General features: G+C 45.2%; 1 protein-coding gene across 6 annotated transcripts in view; it reads right to left on the bottom strand.

Annotated features, from left to right (window-relative positions):
- The window catches only part of LOC147702888 (uncharacterized), a 353,529-nt gene that overhangs the window by 80,972 nt on the left and 248,024 nt on the right, over positions 1-24,533 (bottom strand). For all 6 annotated transcript variants that reach the window (XM_086931471.1, XM_086931472.1, XM_086931470.1 and 3 more), the window contains one exon: positions 2,160-2,276. In XM_086931471.1, coding sequence (XP_086787597.1) covers positions 2,160-2,276 — 117 coding nt within the window. The remainder of the gene's footprint in view (positions 1-2,159; positions 2,277-24,533) is intronic.

Raw genomic sequence — 24,533 nt, 5'->3', positions numbered from 1 at the left:
TCAGTAGCGAGTCTCCCCTTTCATCACCCTCGACCCCATGGCATTGGTCTCCGCTCTAGATTTTTCAGAGCCAAACAAAGACACAGGCATCTTTTGATTGCTTAGTAAGAGTCAAGGGCAAGGGGCAGAACCCTTGCATCGTATGCCTTCCTCCACGCCACATGCATGCTGCCACACGTGCCCCTAAACAAAGCAACCTCAATAGTCAACTCTCCACATCCCACAGCAAACACATCAAAAGCACCCATCACTTCATGCGATCACATCTCATTCTGCAGTCATGCAAGCAGCAGGCATTTCTGACTTAATCACCACACAAACCTCAATGCAATTTTCTTAATGAAACGTGGTTCTCTACCACTGCTGAAGCAACTCTGACGTTAAGGTCACACTTTAATTGTCCAAGCATGAAGAGTATCTGAGCCTTCTACCTCAGCAACAATAGATTGGTAAGTAAAGTTAATATAAGACATGGGATTTTGCAAGCCCATCTTTAATCTGTTGATAATGGACGACTTGTGATGCACTCAGTTGCCGATTATAAAGAAATGTCGTCAGAAGTCAACTGTAATAACTTATTAAAGTCCAGTACTGACATCACAATGCCTGCTGATAGATCCAGAAGCTGATGTGAAAGGCAGGTCAGGGATTAAATAATTATAGAAAAGTTTGAATCCTTCTGAATGTTTCTACACATGTTTCTACACATTCTGAGCTACTACAGTTTAAAAAAAACACACAAAAAACTAACTGTATTGAACTAATTCTAATTATTTCTTGCAATAAACATATAACATTTTTTTCATGTGTATAATTTTGCACTAAAGGTTCTATTTTTATTCTTCATGTTTGAAAACATGGTCTCTCTTTAATAAGAAAGAGCTACACACCAAGGATTTTACGTGGTTTGTGGGAAAGGTGATGGCGTGACCATATATTATAGGGGATAAAGTAGCCCCTGCTGTACAGAATAAGGATATTGCAAGTCACCTCGTAGTCTCATACCCTTGTAAAGGAACTCGGCTCAGTTCTTCTATATGGCTATGGAACTCCTCTGTGACTTGCAATGCCCTTATAATGTATGCCAGGGGGTGGTTTAGCTCATGAGAGGACAACACAAAATTGATTGATCAAAGTTTCCTAGTGACTTGTCCACCTTCCTTGAAAGATGAATAAGATATTGACTAAAATTCAGAATCAGCAAATGGTTCCTGTTGTTGTCTCTATGTGTCAGAAAAAAACAAATTCAGTTCCATCTGAGTTCAGGAAGGCTGCATTCTGTGGACGTAAGAACAATATTCCACCAAAAAGCAAGACTTGAATGCTCTTGTGCATTGACCATAAGGATATCAACAAACCTTTAATTATGTTCAGAAGGAAGATCCTGAAGGACCCAATTTTCCTGGCCATGGGATGATCATGCCAGTTTAAGTTAGCCTAACGTTACCCTAATACACTATGCTGTTTGAACTGGCAAAAATCAGGATATTAATATTTGTTTAAAGCTTTTGACACTATCATTGCAGCCTCTTCAGATGTTTGCAATCAAGATATTCACCAGTCTACGCGTGGTTGGAGTCCAAAGAGATGCAGGCATTTAACAAATACGGTTTACCACTAGCTGATCTTCAAAGATTAGTGCCTCTTTCAAATTCCAGAAATCATCACACAAGAGATAGCCAGCTTTTATTTGAACCTCCAAAGAACCTCAGACTCACCTATGTTTAAGATCCTACATTTTTTCAAAGCACTACCAGAACAAAAAATTCTGGACGGACTGATCGGAGTTTGGATTTGTGCTCTTTATAGCTTTATTATTCTTTACCAATTGATCAACACTCACACTATTTGATTTCTTTAAGCAATTCCATTTCAGTACTCTCTATTTCCAGGAAACATTGCTATTTGACAAAACAGACTTGCTTGAGTTGTCAACCGAATCATGTTAAAACATGAGTGGTAAGGCAGAGGTATAAGGTACGTAAGCCATCCTACAGGTGTGCAAGCCCTTCTAGCCATGTAGCCCGATCAGTTAACATGTCCGGCATGAACAGCACTTGAGAGAAGACTAAGAACTCACTGTATTGAATGGCTTTCTTATAGATCACCATATTTAAGAGGCAAGTTACCAGCAGGTGTGATGCTAAAAGTCAACAAACCTTTGTTCCAGGAGTGCCTTGGAGGCCAGGTGGTCCTTGGAGGCCAGGAGTTCCTTGCAGGCCAGAAGTTCCTTGGAGGCCAGGTGGCCCTTGAGGGCCAGGCGGACCCGGAGGACCCTGAGAGGAATAAAACATGGCAGATATTAGTTGTCTACAGTCTACATGATTAAGCACGTAGTTTACAAATATATTCCATGCGATACTTGTGTCTATGTTCAGACGGGAAACACACTTTACAACGCAGTCATTACATCGCACTACCTTTACATAGCAGACATTAAATCGCAACATCCTTTACAGCGCATGTCATTACAACGCAGCCATTATATTGCATGTCGCTACAACACATGTCATTACAATGCATGTCACTACAACGCAGGCATTACATCGCAAGTCAATACAACGCAAGTCATTACAACGCATAGTACCCTTACACTATCTGACATTTACCCTACTGTTGCACTCATTGGAGTTGGATAGTGTAGGGACAAACATTACTATTCTAACACTTACCCTACTGTTGCACTCACTGGAGTTAGAATAGTAATTTTTACCCCTACACTATCCAACACTTACTCTACTGTTGCACTCACTGGGGTTAGAATAGTAATTATTACCCCTATACTATCCAACACTTACCTTAAATGCAATGTAATGGCATGCATTGTAATGGTATGTGTTGTAAAGGTATAATGCGATGTAATGGAATGCGTTGTAAAGCTAGTTTATAAAAATGCGATGTAATTGCATGCTATGTAAAAGAATGCATTGTAAAGGATGTTGCGATGTAAAAACTGCGTTGTAAAGGCATGCATTGTAACGTCATACATTCTGTTCAGATTTTATTAGCAAGAGACGTCTGCAGTGAAATACCTCTGTATATTAGGGCAATGTCGAGAAAATTAAAGAGTGTGTTTTGCAAAATATATTCAAACGTTGCATCTCAGTTTTAACAAGTGCACATGTTAGTAGTATTCATTAGACAGCACGCAGAAGTTGCACATACATGCACGGATAATTAACCTATGGGAATTTCAAAGTGCTGCCTTCAAGCAACCCCTCTACTGAGTAATTACTCAATGTGTGCGACAAAAAGTCTGAATGGACTAAAGAGGATTAATGGAGCAATATTGCACAACTTGTAACAATGTGCAAAGGTACCTCACGGACATGTCAAAACACAACGCTACCCATAACCTTGAAAGGAAACTCACATGGTGGAGTGAATGCATTAAATTGTATGTACAATATTTTATTAGTAGATACAACCCTTTGCATTCTATTAACTGCACAACAATTAAGGTGATAGTGAACAGATGCATGAAAGGCAAAGCCGCCTCTTCAGTCCATTCACCAAACATTGTATTTCAAGAAATCGCACACTTTCAGACCGCCATGTAAGGTAAGACTTGCAAACTCCTAGTATAAGCAATACAGTAGGACGTGTCCAATCGAAGAATTAAATCCGGAATATATAAACAAATATGCAACATAAGTTTAATTTGAGAAAGTACACTTGTCAGCTCAGTATGCTGGCCTCTGGTTATTCCAACTTCCAGCATAAGTTTATCCACCAGAGATTTGCAAACACCAGCCATTTCCGGGTGGCGTCTAGTGTTTTCTTAGTTTAATGCGTTCCAATAGGTGGAAACAGAGAGGCAGGACTGCCACGGTACATTTCAAAAGGACACAAACTATTAATGTTTACTGTTGTCGAGTCGGCACAAATGTATGCATCATACAAGGAGCCTATCCTTTTATAGGGCCACTACATATGATCAAATGAGCACTGTTAAGGATTTTGCTATGATGGCCTTGAGGTTCCCATCAATATGGAATGTCTTCTGAAAAGATCAGATGGCATTTCAGACACAACTAAGTTCTTCTTGGACCTGGGCCTGCCACTGACAAGGGTCTGGTTTCCTAAACCCCCTTCCCAGCCCATGTGCTCTGCCCTAAGGCAGCATGGCTCACACGGACCGTGCCTGTACCTCGGTTCTAACAGACAGGGTGAATCGCCTCACTTCGCAGCATGACATTCTGCACCGCATGGAACGCGTTCTTCATTGCTTGTACCATGTGTTCCTCCTTCTATGTCTTTTGCATAATTTGTTCAAGATGATTTTATTTTGAGCTACCAATCAGGACTTAATTTTTCTTCCTCAGCTGACGTGTTATTTTCACAGCATTAAACGAGCCTGTAGATGGTCAGTGCAGGTAAACACAGCTGGGAGGAGATCAGTTTATGCAAAGTAATGAAGACCTGAGTACTACATATATAACTAAGACACTCAAATCTGCGTCTGTTTCTCCTCCTTTGTGGTCTCACTTCTAGCTTGGCCGCCTTCTGCCATTGCCATAATAAATATGTGCTCGCTCCTTAATACATAGAATTGCCAAGACTGAGATCCTGTAAGTCTCCTCTTCATTGGTTCCTAAAAGTTAGGCCATCTACAACTCCTTACAAACGTTTTTCATTTGTGGTCCTCTATCTGTAGTTCCATAAAGTCAGGGGTCCTTCTGAGAGCAAATGCACCACAACGTAAAAATCCGAACTTTCACTCTACCCTATCCTTTGGGGCCAATTCACAAAGGGATTTTGGAGTGCATAAAGTCGTAGTCCTGTGGTACTCTTGAGAACTTTTACATGCCTTTGGGATATGGGACAAATCCAAAGGAATGGGCCCCCTGTGCACAGCTACTAATAGGGAGTTGGACATTTCTGGGCCAATTCCTAAAAACACGCAAGAGAACCTCAAACAATACTACAGGAGTACTACTTCTCATAAATACTTTTGTGTATCAGCCCCTATAGTCATGAGTAAATGAATCTACAGCACAACCCTCACCCTCAACCTGCACCAGCACTCATTCCAAATCTTGTAAAGAAACCTAAACTTTGCCACCTGCACCCTTTGCCATTTGTCAACTGCTTGAGGCCCACATTCACCTCTAACATGCCAGGCAGTCTGGCTCCCAATGTACTTGAATTCCTTTACAAGTTCTTAAGTAGGGCATTCAAAGCCATCCATGTCCAGGAAGGCCCCATCATTTCATTAATGCCATCCGTCTCTACCGCCCTGCCCACGACGTGCCTCCTCAAAGTTCAGCCATTTTCACTTATGTCTCCTTTCCTCTGGAAAACTTCGAACCTGGGCTCCTTCAAAACATTCTTTAGGTCCTACCTGCTCAAACCTCACAGCCCCCATAGGATACCAACCTCTGCAACCATGCTTTACATCCCAAGATGCCACCCTTTCACAGCACTTTTTTTGAGAAGCTCGAGAAAATGAATACTAATAAATACAACTTAAAAGAAAAGATAATATCTGTACAAGATTTCATCTCAGAATGCAAGAATTGGGTATTGTGTCTAGGATCCAGTTGGAAAGATGTACATGAGCGATAAAAAAAGAAAGATTTTTTTAAAGGCCTCTGTTGCTTATAGGTTTCCATAAAGGGACATTCAGTGCCTTTCAAAAATATTCAGTCCGTGAAACCGCATATGCTCACATTCATCTGCATAGTAGATTGGCATAATGAGAGCCCCTTAGTTAATGTTACCATGTCTGTAAACCCTCTCCAGGCCATCTGTTGCAAGTTACATTAGCCTGAGAAACTTTTTAATGAAAACAAACTGGTTTTCATTTTAATTGAACAATGACAAAAACGCCCCATCTTTCTGTGGTTTTACTGTTTATTTCTAAGTGATCCAGTTCTAAGCACGAAGGCAGTTCCCTTGCATAATAATGACATTTTTTAATTCTGTAAAAATGCAGTCCCTGCTTTTGAACTTCCAATACTGACTCACACTGAATGTAAACCAGTGCATGCATCATTGCCCAAATTAGAGTGAAGTGTTTATAGTACGCGCGTGACAATTTCAAGGTATGTAACCTAAAGCGAATATTTTTAAAAAGTGGCTACAATAGAGGCGGTGATTGTGATAATGTGGCAATAAGTTACATTTAAATCTGATTACTTTGTGGCCTCAGACACCGGTAATTATTCACTAAATGGATGTTACATACCTCCTAAGAGTTTTGTAGCCATCCTGTATTTAAACAGATAACACATGACTTCGAGTTTGTGTGCAATATCCTTTTTTTGGTAAATTATTCATTAGAAATGATAAAACGACATGGCAATCAGTTCCAGTACTCAATCCAAGAAAAAATCTATTGCTTCTCCTCCTACTGTCATGTTTTCCATGCCGAGTAGCATGCACTCACCAATACTATGGAGTTCTGGGTCTTCTTTGCCCCTAATGTTTTGTGAGTCTCACACCACCTTACACCTTTGCTTCACCCAAAATACTGGTATATACCCCAAAAGCTGGTTTCATCATTATTATTCAAGTTGTTCTCCTCAAAAGCGCTTCAATCAGTGGTGTCGTGCTTGGTGCAACATTTACAATCCCCCTTCTCTGGGATGCTCTGACATCCAAAATCTTTACAGTAATTCTACCATCTCCCCAAACACGGTTCACGGTCCATCCTTCAGCCATTCAATGATGTGATTTTGCCTTCCTACTCTCGCAAGTGTTATCTCTTGCCTGCCCATATACTGTGTTCCTATTCCTGAGCAATGCTGCTTTGTACTTGTTAGTGCTGCACTATCCTGAGCCAGTGGCGGCTGGTGAGATCTGAAAGTGATGATGCGTAAAATTTGTGTCTGAGTGCACTGCGGCGAGCGCGTGCAGAGAGCGAGCCCAAAACAACCTAAGGGGGGTTCGGGAGGTTCTCTCCCGAAAACATTTTGAAAGAATATTGGGAATATGGTGCATTTTCAAGCAAATTTGCGAAAGCAGTAAGGTTAATAAAGAAATTGAGAAAGTGCAGTTATTACATTAATAAAGAGTTGTCATATAAGAACATAGGTACCATCCTAGCTACTAAACAACCGACCGCACCAAGAAAAGCACCTAACACACCACATATCTACCCCTTAGACCCCATTCCTTTTAGTGCATACATTGATGTGCCATGTGGTGTACAGCCACCTATAGCACACACGGTACCCCCAATGCAAGAACAACCAGATCTCTGCGCATCCACCCTGGCAGCAGGCAATGCACCAAAGCAAATCTCCTTCAAGCTCAAGTTCAACAAGGGACAACTTCACACCCCGTGAGGCAACTGAGCACTTCTAATCTCCACCCCTCACACTCATCAACCAAGTCACTGGAGTTAGGTCACACCAGCATCCTCCTCATCTGTGTGTGACTGCCCTCGCAAGGTAGCAGCTCCTCGAGGCCACACTAGTGACAGCAGAGCGATGTATACTTGACAATTAGCTTCTTAGTGTGTATTTCCACTCTGATAGCAATGGTCACAAATACTGACTGCAGATGTTAAATTAATGGGTGTGCCGAAAATGTGAGGTCTACATTGCAGAAATGCACAAATTACCACTAATTTGTAGGTAGTTCTACATACTGGGCAACCTGAGCCGTGTCTGTGCTGTATCCGTAAGAGGAGCTACATCATTTCAAGCCTGAGCTGTATGAAGAAAGTGCTAGTGCAGCTCCTGTTCAACACACACTAAAGTCTCAAGCGGACAGCACAAAACATCTTGTCCAACACCTGTTTCCTGTTAAGGGTCAGAATGAATAGTGCTTGACAAGCAATTGAGCTAATACACCGAAGTATTGGAAACCACGAGTAGTGAACCGCAGTCTGGACACCCATCTGAGCTTCTAAAGGCCAGGACCCATCACGAACACCATAGATTTGGAGGTGCTAATATGGAGGCCCAACGTCTCCCCAAAATGTGCATGATTTGCAGTAGTCTAGGCCCAATAGATTCAGGTGTTGTGAGAAAGGAAAGAGCGTCATTAGTGTTAAGTGCAATTTTATTGGAGAGTTCTTCCCTCCCTTCAAAGCAATGGACCTATGTGTCCATCTTCACCCATACAGCCAGCGGCTCCATGGCAAGGGCAAACAGCAGGGGGAACAGTGACAGCTCTGTCACGTTCCCCGCTGCAGGGGAAATCTATTCGCCCGAGCTCCCGCTACGCGCACCGACACCATTAAGCCTGTGTAGAGCAATTTAAGGTAAGAAAGTTCAGGCATGTGAGGAGGATGAACAATTATTCTCTGCTGACCAAGTTAAAGGTCTTATCAATGTCAAGCAGGAGAGTTAATGTCAGTTCCCTTAGCCTATCCGCCAGTGCCAGTGCGTTACTGACGCGCCAAATATTATGACCGGTCACCCAGTGGGGGATAAAGCCGGACTGGTCTGGGTGTACCAGATCCGGAATGCGGTGCATCAACCTATGGCTAGTGCCTTGGCAAAAATCCTGACCTCCAGGTTGAGCAAGGCGATTTGGCAATTAAAAGAATGTTCGTCTGCTACTCGGCCTAGTTTTGGGAACATCACAATCTCAGCAATGCACCAGTCTTTGGGCAGGATTGCAGCGGCCGCCGCTGATTGAATCCCCCCTAATAAATGGCCATGAAACTTTGGCACATATGCTTTAAAAAAACTCACTCTGGGACCTATTAGGCCCGGAGGCCATGCCTACATTAATCCCTGCCAATGCTGTGGAGAGATCATTAACAGTGAGCCCAGCATCCAAGGACGCACGATCAGTTGAGGCCTGTATAAATTCCTCTAACTGTGATCTGGTTAGTTATTCCCTCTTAGTGTATACTTCCTTGAAATATTTGGCAAAGCTGTTCACAATCCCCTATGAGTCCGTGAGCAAGTCACCTGACCCATCTTTGATGGTCGGAAAGGAGGACAAGCGGGGTACCCCCTGACACAATCTGTGGAGCATTTGACTCGACTTGTCCCCCCCATTGATATATGCAACTTTGGAACGCCTGCCAAGCCAACTTGGCCTCATCTAATAAAAACTGCTGCTATTGCTTCTGGAAAAGGCCTAGCTGTCTGTGCACCATTTGGCCATCTCCACTGTGTCCCCTCTCATCCAGGTCTTTGATCTGGGTCTCATGCTCGGTCAATTCCCATGAACTACGCTGTCGCTCTTCCATGCAATAACTAAAGCCTGCCCCCCGAAATGTGGTCTACAGTGCCTCCCACAGCATCACCAAGAACCGTATTGAACCCGTATTATGTGTGAAATAGTCGTCGATAAAGGTCTCCATGTGCTCACAGTATTTTGGACTTTGTACAGTCCACAGTGAGAGGTGCAGAGGAAGGCCTTGCACCAGGGGCGCACTCGAAGCCTGAGCACCACTGGTGAGTGCTCGTATTGGCCTCTTGGTAATACCATAATGTGTGATATCATGTGGATATATGACCGTGGAATCAAAAAGTAATAAAGACGACAGTTGGAGCTGTGAGCAGACAAGAAAATGTGTAGCCCCCCCCTCCAGTGCATGAGCACACTAAACATCTGTCAAATCAAAAGCCGCTATAAAGGAAGATAGATGGGTAAGTCTGGTATCTGGGGCCCTCTCCAACGGGCACCACCTATCCACCTCTGGGGCAGCCCCAGCACTGTAAGGCCTCCCCATAGCCCTCTCATTAGGTCAATGTAAGATTGTCCAAGCGGAAGGCATATACACTCAAAGAGTGTAAGGATCTCGCCATAGAGCGTATCCATCACAGCTATGTATTGACCATATCTATCTGACCCTGTCTTAGTGTGAGGGACTGGGAATGTATTTTTTACCAGTAGGACAGTGCCCTGCGAACCCCTTGCAGAGCTTGCAAGTTAGACCTGCTTGTACCGGGCCAGACACTGGACCTAATTCTCATTGAAATGAGTCTCCTGTAACAGCAGAACGTCTGCCCCTGCCTGCTTGGTCTGCCTAAAGACTGCACTTCTCTTAACCATGTCCAACAGGCCATTAATTCATGTTCCCTTAGACAGTCTGCAGGACCAGGCCTCCCCACCTGCCCCAATGGATACCCATACCCAACATTGAAGAAATGTTCTTAAAGCAGGAACTACTCGTGTATGCTCAATGCCACCTATAGAAGCATATGCTTTATAACCGCCAGAGGCTTCATCATGAGTGCAGATCCTTGTCTTTGTCACTATGATGATTCTGCACCGGACATCTGGGAGGGTGAGGCGCTTTCTCTGCATCCTGCTTGTCGGTAGATAACTTAGAGCCCCTCCAGGTTGAGGTGGATCTGTTGCGGCCATTCATCCGGGGTCCTGGGGGGCTTACCCTTTTCCTTCATCTTGAGGGGGAATCAATACTCACAGGACTGTGAGGTCACAAATGAATCCGTTCATCTGTCCACTGAAAGACCTCTTCCGGGGGATTACAAAAAGAGCGACTATGACTAGTAGATTTCTTTCATCTTGGCTGGAAAGAGAAGCATATATTATATATTCAGCTCTCGTAGTCTTTTTTAGGCTGCTTGAATGGATTGAGGCTGTTGCTGCACCAGTCTAGTGCAATACCGGAAAAATCATTACTGTATGTGACTGATACTGGATTTTGCCTTGGAGCAGAGAATATTTGATCCACATAGTTCAAGAACTTTACTATGACTGGTCGGAGGCTGACCCCTCTCCAGCTGACCTTCCAAACCCCCGCTACCTTCTCTATGGGGCGGCATGAGAAGTCGGATCTCTGAATTACAGGCCGCATGGATAAGGGAACTTTGAGGCCGATTGCCCCATCCAGATGGGACAACTGTGATGGCTGTGTGCTGGGAATGGAGGGGATGCCCCCACCAGCAACCCAGCCCCAGGTCTGGCACAGTGTGTCCGCCGCCTATAAGGCCCCCAGGCGGTCCTGCCCCGCTGAACTTCAAGGGCTGAGGACAGCAAATGCCAGCCAAGTTCCATCTGACAGGCTGGCTCTACAGCAGACTTCAAAGTGGGGACTGACTTAGGGCGCGATCTGAACAGCTATGTTTGGGGGTCACACTCCACCTCACCATGCAAGGAAGCCACTCTGAGAAGGGTGTGATATTTGTTATGGGCCCCTAGTCTGGCCCTCAACTAGGCCAGCCATTATTGTCACTCTTCCTGGGCCACCCGCCTGCCCCAATGAGAGCCTCCCCCCTAGGATTTCAAAGGACTTTGTGGAGGTTAAATGATCTGCAGGAGGCTGGGGGTGCAATTCTCCTTACCCACCCCCGGCCCCTCTGCACTTTGTCTCGCAGGGCTCACTGCCGCCTCAATTTTCAGACAGTCATGTCCATGTGGGGGATTCCAGGGCCCTCCCCCACTCATGCGGCTCCTTCCGCTGTTTTCAGCTACTTACTTAGCAACTGGCCCCTGCACCAGGGCCCCCTTTGGCACAAGAGCCCATCCTGCCTAGCAGGATTCGATTGATGATGCGGGGATCCCCAGCAAGAGAATGAGGCAGTCCACTTCCCTTGGTGGTCATCCCAACCTGCTCCTCACACCCAGGGTTTTGATGAGCTGGGCACAGTGACTTCAACGCGCCACCTTCTGCTCTATCCTCAAGGCCATTCAATAAGCCTCGTGACCACGCACGGTCAACCCCACAGGCCGTTACTCTTCGCGACTTCTCCTGGGGCCCTCGATTACCAGTGGTGCTACCCCAACACAGCCTTCGCTCCTACTGGTCATGGTGTACAGAATGGTTGAGCCCCTGGGGTTGCTTCTTGCAGGATTGTGTCGGATTAGGTCATGGGAGAGAGGAGCTGTCTTGGGATGTGGCTGGAGCATGGCTTCTTAACATGCTTCTGATTGGATGACATGTGACCTTCTACAGATTACATTTGGAGAACTACCTTTTTCATTTCTTTCATCACTACAAGCAAGTGCATGTGCTTACTTGCTCTCTCCCTCGTGTGCTGCTCCCCACACAAATCCCAACCCCTTACCCTATAGCTCGTCTGTTGCTTCCTCCTCTCTATTCTTCTCGGTTTTGTCTTTTTTTTGTTTTGAAAACCCCCCTGCCCAGTATCTGCGTTGTATTTGGTTTTGTATATTTTTAAATACAAGTTTACGCTGCCCATCTATCTCCTCTTGCCACTCCCCTTCTCTCCCTCCTACTCCACTGTTGCTCCCACTCTTCCTGTCCCATTATTTCTTTGTCCCCGCAGTGGCTGTCCAATTGCTCCTATCTGAAAATAAAAACCCAAAGCTTTGGCACACTGTTTCGAATTTTTATTTTAGTGCTCCATGATAGGAGTCTGCCATCTTGTAGTGATAAATTAAAACAAAAACATGACTGCTAAATCACACTTTTATTGTTTATTTATTTCGAAATGTTGTTCCGTATTGACAGTAACCTTTTTTCTTTTCCCGATGCAAGGGGGAAATAAAGCAATGGCAACACCGTTTGGCTTGGCCAATGCTTATTTAATTACTAGACTCTTCTATGAGGAAACACAATGCATAGGTTGCAATAAAGAAGTCTTTCGGAAGCAATATATGGTTTCCAGTTATGCTGATAACATTCTAATTTGCACATCTGATCTATCCGTCTTAGATTGCTGTCGAGTTACTGTGACCAATTCTCAATAGTCTCTGGTATCACAAGGAAAGTTCACTGCCTGGCTTACATAACTGGCTGTAGAGTTAACTCAAACTGATTCCTCTTTAGCACAGCCCAGAAGTCTTCATTTTTTATCAGCAGAATTGCATATACGACTGCACAACTGGCCTTGTTGAATTTGTTAGGGTAAAAGTAGCAACAAATCTCCTTCAAGTCATTACATTAGAACTGTAATCACTAGGGGCCTTATTTAGAGTCGGACGGTTTCTTACCAAAAGTTGCAGATATCCCATCTGCTATATTACAAAAGCATTACAGACATTGGCACTTTTAATATCGCGGAGTATCCCAGTATGTCAAACTCCAAATGAGGCCCAGGTCTACAACTTAAGGTCATCCATCTTATTGCGGAACATTGTTAATTGAATATGTACAGGGCCGGACTGGCTGTAGCAGGTATCAGGCATTTCCCCGGGAGGTTTGAAGGCTGGGGCAGTTTTTGCAGCTGTGGTGGCGCTGGTTTTGTTACTGGGGGCCAGTTTTGCGGCAGTGCTGCAATATTGGCCCCCAGTAACAAAAGAAGCAGTGCACCCTCCTCCCCACCCATGGGGGGCGGGAGGAGGGTGCTGGTCTTACAAAAGTACCAGGGCTGCTTTGGGTTTCCAGTCCGGTCCTGAATACGAAGCAAAGTAGTCTACTGCGCTACATGGAGAAAGTGTGCTGTTACCTACCTTAGTCGTCAGGGCCGTGAGTACATATTACCTGATATGTATTTCCCCATTGATTCAGTTCCCTTTGCATGAGGCAGGTTATGATTTTAGAATGTCAGGCCGCAACTTTCATATGGAAGTTATGTTGAGGATTTGTAGGCATATTATAGTTTTTTCTATAAGGTCAGAATGTATTTTGTAATATTTAATAATTGTAAATGTTATGTTATGTTAAAATAGGATTTATATAGCGCTCAGCTACTCCTAGGAGTGTCCCGGCGCTTCAAACCCAAGGCAGAAAAGGAAAAGGCAGTGGATGACAGGACTACAGAACAAAAAGCCACGATAATCCATTTTGGAAGGCTCTGAAGTGCTTTACAACAAATCCAATTTCCTGGCTAAAATGAAATATTGATATGCAATTTTATTTTTAAGAATACCAAAAGGATAACTAAACTACATGATCCCCCTAACAAAATATTGTGAGGCAATTTTTCGTTTCTTTTATACTGCATATATTTTCAGTGTGACATGGATATCAGGTTCCTCCGTGGCAGATGAGTTTGAAGCTTTTATTGCAGGAAGACTGAACTTATACTGCGGATTGACCAATGCTTGATTGAGATGTGTTTTAGCCACAGGGTGCTAGTGAAGGAAACTAGAAAGGCTGGTGTAATAAGGTCCCATGTTCAAAGATGAAGTAGGAATCTGACAGCGGAGTTCAGTATCCCAATAAGGAGAGTACGAACCCATGGAGGAAACCCAGGGGAAAGGGAAATTGGGCTTCCAGATCACGAGTGTGGGGAAAGATGATTTAGTTACCTTATTTCCCTGAGATGCTAATGAGATCTTTATTTTTATTGTGATTTTGATATTCCTGACTTAGCTGACTGTGGCGAGAGATGCTATTAGCGTCAGGGAACGTTTCTTGGTGGTAGACCAGTTTACACATGTTAGAATTTGGGTTTCTGATCCATTAACTATCATGGGTTGCTGGTCATCTAGTTCCTGACAGCTTGTCGGTCAGTCCTGTCAAAAACCACACATCAGAGGTTAGACTAACACATTTTAATGCAGTTGTCCGCTTTGCCACTTTAAATTGCTGTAGTCACGCATAATTAGAGCTCTTCCGATTTGATGAATTCATGAGGCACTCCATTTAATCAAACAAACAAAGCCTGCACGCAGGGCTGCTAAAGGTGCTGCCAGCCAATGTAAACACCTGGTCGGGCCTGGGACTCACTCACAGTGCTATGTTCACAATACATTAGAGGATACAGTAATTGAAAACAAAGTAGTGCCCTGTGCAGCTGCAAGCATGAACATCATGTTTCTTATTAAAAAAAAAAAATTCATCGGTACAGTGGTCATGTTTTGGCCTCCCGGGGCCACGTGGATCCAGTGACCATTGGTGTCGCTAATAAATAAACTGCAAGCCCATCAGACCCAGCTGCCCATGGATTTCGGTGCCTTCTATTGTTTTCTGGGGTGGGGAGCACATGCAGGCCTGGCCGGGATGTGCATTATCTGGGGCCATCAAGTTACAGGGTAAGCACCACCCATATGTCAGAGCGGTGCCGACGAGGAGCACTGCATGTCGTTTAAGGTAAGCAAATGTTTGGACTTGCAGAAGTTGTGCTGTCAATGTATGAGGTTATCTCAGAACGCTCAACAGTGAGACAGGAAGGCTTGCAAGGCAGGAGAAGCGAATGTGTAATCAAATGACTAACTGTTGAGAAACCACTAAGTGTCTCTGCTCAAATAATTTCAAAAAACACCAAAGTTCCTGCTGAAGGGCTGTGAGTTCTTATTAAACAGTTTTTAAGGAAAGCTAACCAGAAGGTAATCGAAAGTGCTACTCTTTTAATAATTACACACATTGCACAGGAAGTACTTGCAGCAGTATTTTACGTACGTTCATGCATTATCATAGCATTATCAGTTAAGGTTTGCACTTCAGGATAGTGTGGTGACGGCCTCAGATGAAAGAAGGAGCCGTCACGAGTAATAACAGAAGCCTTTATTTAGATGAAGTTATCACACCTGCGACCTCAGCCACAGCCTAATGTTCATGCTGTCACCGCCTCAGTGTCCCCGGCGCTCGCCTTGGAACGCTGGTCGCGGTGACATTCTAAGTGATGTCACCGCGAGCAGCACCATTACAAGCGGAGCCGCCGGGGGACGAAAAGAGGGAGATACCACACATCCCCCTTCCCTGCGGGAATTGAAAACATAAGATGAAACAACATGCAGAAACCAGAAATGGGTTAAAACCGTACACAGGTAGAATGGCAATAATCACATCATTACATATTGATCAAAACGCCTGGGAGGTCTGGTCACTCTCCTGCTGGGTCTGTGGCCCGGATGAGAAACAGTGAAACCGCTAACCCTTCCAGGACCCTTCTCCCCCCCCCCCCCTTAGCTTCTTCTGGGACCTCTACAGGAGGGTGGTACTTTACAACTCTCCCTAGGTTCCATATTTTCCCCTCTTGGGTTTTGACTGCATTCTTGAAAAGTTTTGTGATTTTCGTGGGACTGCTGTACTCTGACCAGCTTGCCTTCCCTGTGGGAGCTTTGATCTTGATTCTATCACCTACTTCGAACTCAACCTCCCGAGTGGCCTTGCGTTGGTCATAACCTTCTTTCCTTGATTTCATGGCTCGTTCTTGCCTCCTCAGGCTATCCTTTTCTTTTGTGCGGTCTGACCACCCCTTGTGCCATTCCATCCACCCCGGAGTGAGCTTGGTGTTGGGTGTTCTTGCGCGGAGCAATTCGAACGGGGTGACGCCCGTCGTCTGATGCGGAGTGAACCTGTATGCTTCCAGACGCCTCCACACTTCCTCTTTCCAATTTATGCCACTGGCTCTGGCCAGCTGGATGCTCTCCTTGATGGTTTTGTTGAAGCGCTCCACCATGCCGTTGCTTTCTGGGTGGTATAATGCACATCGCTTGTGTCTGATGCCTCTTTCTTCCAGGAAGTCTTCCATCTCCTTCGAGCACAGTTGCACTCCGTTGTCAGTGAGGATGTTGCTGGGGAGCCCCTCTCGGATAAATACCTCCTGTAAGAATCCGATGACGGTCTTTGTCGTGACTTCACTGACGAGTTTTATCTCCGGCCACCGAGAATACAAGTCCATGAGCACCAGCATGTAAGGTGTCCGTAGTTCCCCAGACATCGGGCCTATGATGTCTAAAGCCAACTCGTCCCATGGTCCTGACGGGGGCGGCCTGCACGCCATGGGTGGCGTCTGCTGCTTCAGGACCTTGTCGCTATTGCAGCACGGGATGCACTCCCTGATTCTCCTTTCCGTGATCAGATCCATGTTCGGCCACCAATAGCTCTCCCAGAGTTTTGGCTTGGTCTTAGTGATCCCTAAGTGCCCTTCGTGAGCTATCTCGACCAGGTTGTCTCTCACAGTAGCTGGTGGTACGAGTCTCGTTCCCCTGAACAGGCATCCGTCAACAATGGTTAGCTCGTCCTTAACAGCCTGGAAAGGCCGCAGGTCTTCATCACGTTTGTCCCCGTGCCTCCATCCATCTCTCACTCTTCTGCAAACTTCTTCCATGGTCTTGTCCTCTTCTTGTGCTTTTCTCCACGTTTCTTCACCCAATGCCTTCTGGATGGTGCAGACATTCTCAACCATGAGTCCTTCTTCATCTTCATCTGTTATGTCTCGCATTTCACTTGCTCCTACCTCACTGACAAGCCTGGACAGGCAGTCAGCTGCAAGGTTTTGCGTTCCTGGAACATACTCGACATTGAATGTGTACTCCTGGAGACTGACCAACCAACGCCTTATCCTACTGGAGATGGCATCCAATCCCTTCTTGCTGAACACTTCTACCAACGGCTTGTGGTCGGTTCGGAGGGTGAACCGCGTGCCCCAGAGGAAGTCTCTGAATTTGCCTACTGCCCAGGATACCGCCAATGCCTCCTTTTCGTTGACTGAGTAGTTGTTCTCAGATTTTTGGAGTGACCTTGAGGCAAAGGCCACGGTTTCTTCTCCCTCCACACCTTTCTGGGTAAGAACCGCTCCCAACCCTTTAGCACTAGCATCAGTGGTGAGGATCGTTGTCCGGCCGGGCATGTAAGACTTCAAACTAGGGGCTTCCGCAAGAGCTCTCCTTACATCCTCGAATTCGCTCTGGCATTCTTGGCTCCATTTGAACTTGCTTTCCTTCTTCAGCAACAGCCTGATGGCGTAAGTCCTGCCTGCTAAGTTTCTGATGAACTTTCCATAAAACTCCAACATCCCCATGAACGATTTGATCTCATCTTTGTTCTTGGGAGGTGACAGATTCACAATGGTGTTTTGGAGCTCGATCTTAGGACGTATGCCTTCTGCTGTGATCTTGTGACCCAGGAAATCCAACTCGGCACAGCTAAAAACGCATTTGTTCTTCTTCACGGTAAGACCCTGGGACAAAAACCTCCTCAGCACACATCTCAGTCTCTGATCATGCTCGACTTGGTTCTTAGCAAACACCAGCACGTCATCCTGGTAACACATGACGCCCGGGATGCCCTTCAGGATGTTGCCCATGATTCTTTGGAAGACGGCAGCCGCCGACACTAGGCCGAAAGGCATCCTCTTGAACTTGTAAGCGCCCATGGGTGTCACAAAGGCAGTGAGTTCTTGAGACTCTTCGTGAAGTTTTATCTGGAAATAGGCTGAGGTGAGATCGAGGGTGGAAAACACCTTGGCACCCTCTAGCATGCTCATCATTTGGGTGATGTTCGGCAAGGGGTATCGGTCCACGACGACCTCTTTGTTGAGTGCCCTCAAATCAATGCAGAGCCGGACTGACCCATCCTTTTTCTTCGCTGCCACGATGGGCGCCAACCATTCGGTCGCCTCCACAGGTTCGATAACTCCAGCTTTGCACAGTTTCTCCAGTTCAGTTCTGACCTCCTCCTGAATGGCTATGGGGAGTCTCCTGGCTTTTGCCACAACGGGCTTGGCATCCTTCTTCAATTTGATTTTGTGGCAGTAGTTCTTCAAACACCCAAGACCTTCCCTAAATACCTCTTCAAATTCTCTTGTGATGTCAGCCTCACCTTCCTGTATCTCCTGTATCAGAATCTGGGGATTGCTGTTGGGATTGAGGTACACCCCTAACCTCTTTTGTGCACGCCACCCCAAAATGTGGTCTCCTACAGTGGACACATATACTTTGGAGACAGTAGACCTGTTTCTGTACTCAATTCTACTCAGGAAGTACCCTTTCATGGAGATGGGGCGCCCCGCATATCCTCCTGGTCTCAGGTCTAACCTCCTCAAGATTATCTTGCCTTCTGACACACGTGAGAACTCCTTGGCATTGATGATAGTTATACGAGAACAAGAGTCAAACAAAGCTTCTAACTCAACATTCCCAACTTTTATGATGTCTTTAGGACTTTCAACGTGTTCTTCTTCTACCTGTGCTGTAACTTCTTTACTCAAAGGGTTTCTGGGACCTGGCGTCCTCAACTCTTGTACTTGCACAACAAATTCGTCGCTCACCACATTCGTTCTGTCTCTATTCTGTCTACTGGCCCCTTGCCCACTCTTGCAAAACTGCTTGAAATGGCCCTTCTTGCCACACTTGTTACATGTGAACCTGAGGGCGGGACACTCCTTGTCGTTGGCTAGGTGCCCTTGTTTCCCACACCTGTAGCAGGTACCTTTGTAAGACCCTCCCGGTCTGCTTTCCTTCTGTTCCTTGCCCACTGCCTTCTGACCTTTAACAACCGACACAGTCTCGCATTCGGACACCACCTCACTGACATTCACCTTGTCGTCGATCTTCTTTTCCCCAGCATCCTGCTTAATTTCTTTGACGCACTGCAACATGTGCTCTACCTGCTTGGCTATGATGAGAACTTCTCTTAACGGCGGGTCATCTTTAAGCCACAGCTCTTCACGCACTCGTTCCATCCTGCAGGTCAAAACAAACTGGTCCCTAATTCTCTCCTCACTTGCTCCCCCAAACTTGCATGTGGCGGCCAATTTTCTCAATTCAGACACAAAATCCTCTATAGACTCTCCTTCCTTTTGCGCTCTCTTACCAAAGTGGTACCTCTCCATAATTGTGCTAGTCTTAGGGAGGTAGTGCAGATCTAACTTCTTAAGGCTAATTTCGAACTCATTCAGTCCTCTTGCTTCCTGCGCACCTAAATCCGGGAGATGGTCCAGAACTTCCTCCCCTTCTGCGCCCAGATAATAAGCTAACAAAGCAACTTTTCTTTCTAACCCTAAGTTAGGCCCACACACAGTAGCGTAATTCAAGAAAACTTTCTTCCATTTTTCCCATAAGATTGTGGGGTCACCTGGGTTTGTTAAGAAAAAGGGTGGAGGGGTTACACTTTGCATGTTTCAAACCACAACAGTTTCAGAACAAGACAGGACTTTTTACGTTTACACCGCCCTTCCCTCGTGCGACTAGGAGAGGTGGACACTTTCAGCTACGCCTGGCAGTACTGCTAGGGGCCTCAGCTACTAGAGCTGAAGGGTGCACCGCACTGCTCTGCTGAAACTCAAAAAGGTCTGGCGAAGACTATGGTGAAGAGTCCAAAATCCCTCTGGACAACTGGGTGAATACCTCCAGTGCAAAATTCTTCCACAGTCAAAGTTTTCACTCTTCTAGTGCCCTCCAAAAAGTTCCACAACAAAGTACAGCCAATCTTCCTAATGTCAATCCTCTACTCCTCCTGTGCTGTATAGATGAGGCTTAATAACGCTAAGTTCCAAGGCTTCACACTCCACACTGCTACATGCGTCGCGCTTCCCAGATGTCCTCTGAGGTGTAGTTCATAAACCTCCCTGCGCCGAGGTTATTCCTCGTTTCCCCGCAGCACTCTTATTAGGCACTCCTCGCAGCCCCTTTGATGCTTTTAACACGAGCTCCTGACGTGTAGGGAGACTACACAGATTAATCTCTGCTAACGCGCTGCCCCAGTGTGTTCCTCAGAAGAAAAGCGGAAGGCTGACACGCGTTGAAACGGCACTGGAGTCTGTTAAGGCTCCCACACACGCATGAATTATTCAGATGCGCTTTAGACGGGGCGCGCGCGGCAAAAGTCTGTTCTTTAGCAAGTGACTGGAGGCTCGAGCGGAGCTTGTGCCCATTTACTGAAATGCTCCTGTCACATTTCGATGCTGCCAGTGCCTGCGTGAGAAAGTCTGACAGGGTGCTGTGAGGGGGGGCGCGCTGATAGCAGGCAGGAGTCACCTTACTTTCTCCGTAGATCACAGCAGTTTCCTTCTCGACACACCTCACACAGCTCACCCCTGCCGATTGCTCGAAGACCTCGGGAGACTCTCTTTCACTTTCCACTTTTGCCGGAATCACGCAGCAACGCCCGCTTCATTCCTCTTCGTCAGCTGGGTATCTTCAATTCCCCTTGGCGTGTTGAGGTCGCAGAAGGTCACCCTCGTCGCCAGTGTGGTGACGGCCTCAGATGAAAGAAGGAGCCGTCACGAGTAATAACAGAAGCCTTTATTTAGATGAAGTTATCACACCTGCGACCTCAGCCACAGCCTAATGTTCACGCTGTCACCGCCTCAGTGTCCCCGGCGCTCGCCTTGGAACGCTGGTCGCGGTGACATTCTAAGTGATGTCACCGCGAGCAGCACCATTACAAGCGGAGCCGCCGGGGGACGAAAAGAGGGAGATACCACAGATAGTCTGTTTCAGAATTGCTCTGTGTTGGTATGTTTTGATTTGTTTGAAACTTGATGGTGTTCGCTTTCATTTTAGAAACACATTTAGATTGAGGCGCAGTCCCAGAGCCACTGTACGTGAGCCTTAGGATTTTAAGATCCTGCACTTAATGAACTTGAGGAATCTCACAAAAGAGGTTGTTCATGGCATTTCATCAATGCAGCAAATAAAGTCCTTAGCTGTGTTTCTGCATCCTGCGGAGTGAAAAATGTTCTGCCATCCACGCTGGGGTCTCTCACATCCTGTTTGGTACAATCGGGTTCTATGGTGCCCTTCATTTCTGGTGCTTTGCAGCGGTTTTAAGATTTTCTTCAGAGTGTCTTGTTGTTTAAAGGGTTTAATTTCTGATATTTATATGTTTCACTCGTCTTCGTTGCTAGATTTTCTTGCGAGAAAGTGTCACTCCTAGTCGTTGAATGTCTCTCATAATTACACTGAAATGTATTAAAGTGTCACATAAATGGAATCAAACTTTGGCAGGTATGGTAGGTGATAAACAAGGGTGCATTTGTTCACGTCCGCACGCACGCCCAAGTTCAGGGTGATCAGTTAATCATCGGTATTGTCAATTTTCTTTGTAGAAGTGATTGAATGTTTTGAGGATGTCCGAGAGGGGGCTCAGATATACTGAAAAGTTAGGCTGTGGTATTTGAGCATTTAGTGATAACTTTCTAAATTGAATAATGGTGAATGGTAAGGTAGGAATGTGGTTATAGGGATGCTATCTGCAAGAATAAAAGGAGATTTATTCCATCATGTCTTTTTGGATTTAAAGTTCCTCTAGTCTGCCAAATGTGATACAATGGTGACTGTCACATGCTGCTGAGATGCTAGTTTTGAAGACAGCTGGCAACTCATCCTGGTCGGCTGTTGACCTGAGGTCATCCGATATGGTAAACAATAAGAGCTCAGTTCCGGGTCTGGGCAGAACCTGGTTTTGCCATCAGCCGGGATGGCATTGCCTTCGAAGAATCTTGACAGCAGTTTGAAGACTGCAATCTCAATCAGCAAGTGCTACTTAATATTGTCAACTCTTTGTTGTACTGTGCCTCTGGAATATTCTTTAGAGGAAATTGACATTAAAGGTGAGAGAAGTGGTGATGTAACAGAAGATGAAATGAATGACCCAGAACATTTATGTTTGTGGAAGAAACTGCAGAGTTTTACTCAGAGATAACAGGAGAACAGCTTGAGCCAAGGACAGATGTAGATGCCACTTCTTGAACATCCAGTTTCAACCTGTCTTTGTGTGCTAGGGTTGGAGGATGCAAGTCACATAGATCTAACAGCAGGAAACCTTCAGAAGCAAGGGGATAAATTATCTTGTAATTCAAGTCTAAACAAAACAATACCTTATTGCCAAAAGGTCATTCACTGTTCATGACTCAAGCTGCCTAAAGTTTAAGACTTGTTTCGAATTATGTGCTTAGCTGTGAACATGTGCCCAATAGAAAGATCATTTACATAGCATCATTCAATAATTGTATCATTGAATGTATCAAAATATTTGCCCTTTTCATTTTTCCTTTGTTTTACAATATTAATTTCAAGATTATTTAGTCGAAAGTTTCATGCAAAGGGACCACAGGATGTAGGAAATTTCAGCACCAAGACTTAATTGGATGCTGTATTAGCTATAGATCAGATTATATTTCCAAGAAACCCTTTCGTAGCCATCATTTTATGTCTTGGTGGTTGTGCTAGAACCCTTTATGATTCAAAGGGTTGAGTCAGTCCATGGTGAAATATGTTTTATTTTATATGTTTTATTTTGGGTTTTTATAAAATGCTCATATTGACGGCTGCAAGCAAAAAGAACAATTGATGGACAGAAGTACAGAGATCTGGGCCTAAATCCATAATTTGTTTGCACAACATGTCATTCCAGTATAAACCAAGCCATATGCAAATCAGTCTTGACCCTGCTCCCCATGGGAACAGTCCAGTCTGAACTTCTAGGCCTGGTCCTCTCTGGACCAGAAACATGCATCCTGGGACCGGTTTCGGGGCTCCAACCCTCATCAGCCAGGCTAGCTTGAATCTGTGGCATGGAGAGCACGGGGCACACGTCTGGGAATAAAAGTCCCTCTTAGGGTGACAAATGCAAAAAGAATAATTGACGGACAGAATGTTGAACAATGTCAAACATTCACTCCAGTACAGAGTTCCGGGCCTGGATTCAAGCTAGCCTGGCTGATGAGGGGTGAATTGCTGCAACCGGTTCCAGGATGCTTGTTTCCAGTCCAGTAAGCACCCGTCTTGGCAGTTCGGGCTGGACTGTTCCCATGAGGAGCAGGATTATGACTGATTTGTATATGGCTGGGTCCAAACTGGGGTGGCGTAGTGAACAAAAGAATGATGGATTTAACCCAGATCTCTTGACTAGGGGTGAATGTTTGATTTACTCAGCATTCTGTCCACCATTTGTTGCTGTAGCACCTTTTGCCCTAAGTGGGATGGGTATGCCCAGACATGGGTCTCTTTCTCGCTGTGCCAATGGATTCAGGGTAGCCTGGCTGATGAGGGGTGAAACCCCGCAACTGGTCCCAGGATGCTTGTTTCTGGTTCAGTTAGGACCCGGCTTGGCAGTTTGGGCTTAACTGTTCCCATGGGGAGCAGGGTCAAGACTTATTTGAATATGGCTGGTTTTGAACTGGAAAGGCATGAGGAGAAAAAAACCAATAGATTTAGGCCCAGATCTCTGTACGGGGGTGAATGTTTGACATTGTTAACATTCTGTCCATCAGTAGTTCCAGTAATAAAAGATTTATAGCTGTTTTATCCTTACTTTAAAAGATCCTGCCATTACGCCACAAAACCATCAGGTAGAACTAACAAGATTCTGTGGGAAATGGCAGAGTTGGACTACTGCAATGTGATATGAACTGAACTTAGTGTCTAGCCAGCTATTTTGCATCAGATCTCCCGAAAAACCTTCAAAAGTCAAGCCATTGACGTTGATCTCTAGGAGTAAAACGCCCAAAGCTGGAGAATTCTCTTAACCTGTCTTTATGGGCAGAACCCAGCTAACTGTGTTTCAGAAAACTCCTCAAAGTGATTAATTTAGAATATGCTTTCATTACATCAGAGCCAATGGGGGCAAGTATGGAATATCTGATAGCGGCCGGGTCTTATAGATGTTTGGACTCCCATCTTTTTAACAACTATGCAATTAGCTTGTACTGTGCAACACTCTGAAGTATCCATACATGTAATTCTCAAATAAATAGGAAACTTAAGAACTAAAGCAAAGCTTGTTGCGATGTTTGAGCACAGTGGTTGTAGAGGACCTGACAGAGCTTTGGCACAAGTTCGGAAGTGTAACATTAAAAAATATAGGCCTCAAAGTGGTTTGTATTAATAATACCACAACCCCACATTTAATAATTGCCCAGAGTTTAATGAAAGAGAATGCCAATATGTCGCCATACAGATAACAAGCATTTGCAATGCAATAGGTCTCGCATTATTTAAGTTTGAGCTATTAGCATTGTAAATGGCAATTGTTTTTTGCTTTATGCTATATTTTTTTTTTTACATAAAAAGCTTCA

Source organism: Lissotriton vulgaris, chromosome 7, assembly GCF_964263255.1.
Source record: "Lissotriton vulgaris chromosome 7, aLisVul1.2, whole genome shotgun sequence".
Classification (NCBI taxonomy): domain Eukaryota; kingdom Metazoa; phylum Chordata; class Amphibia; order Caudata; family Salamandridae; genus Lissotriton; species Lissotriton vulgaris.
This window is presented reverse-complemented; position numbering and strand designations above follow the sequence as displayed.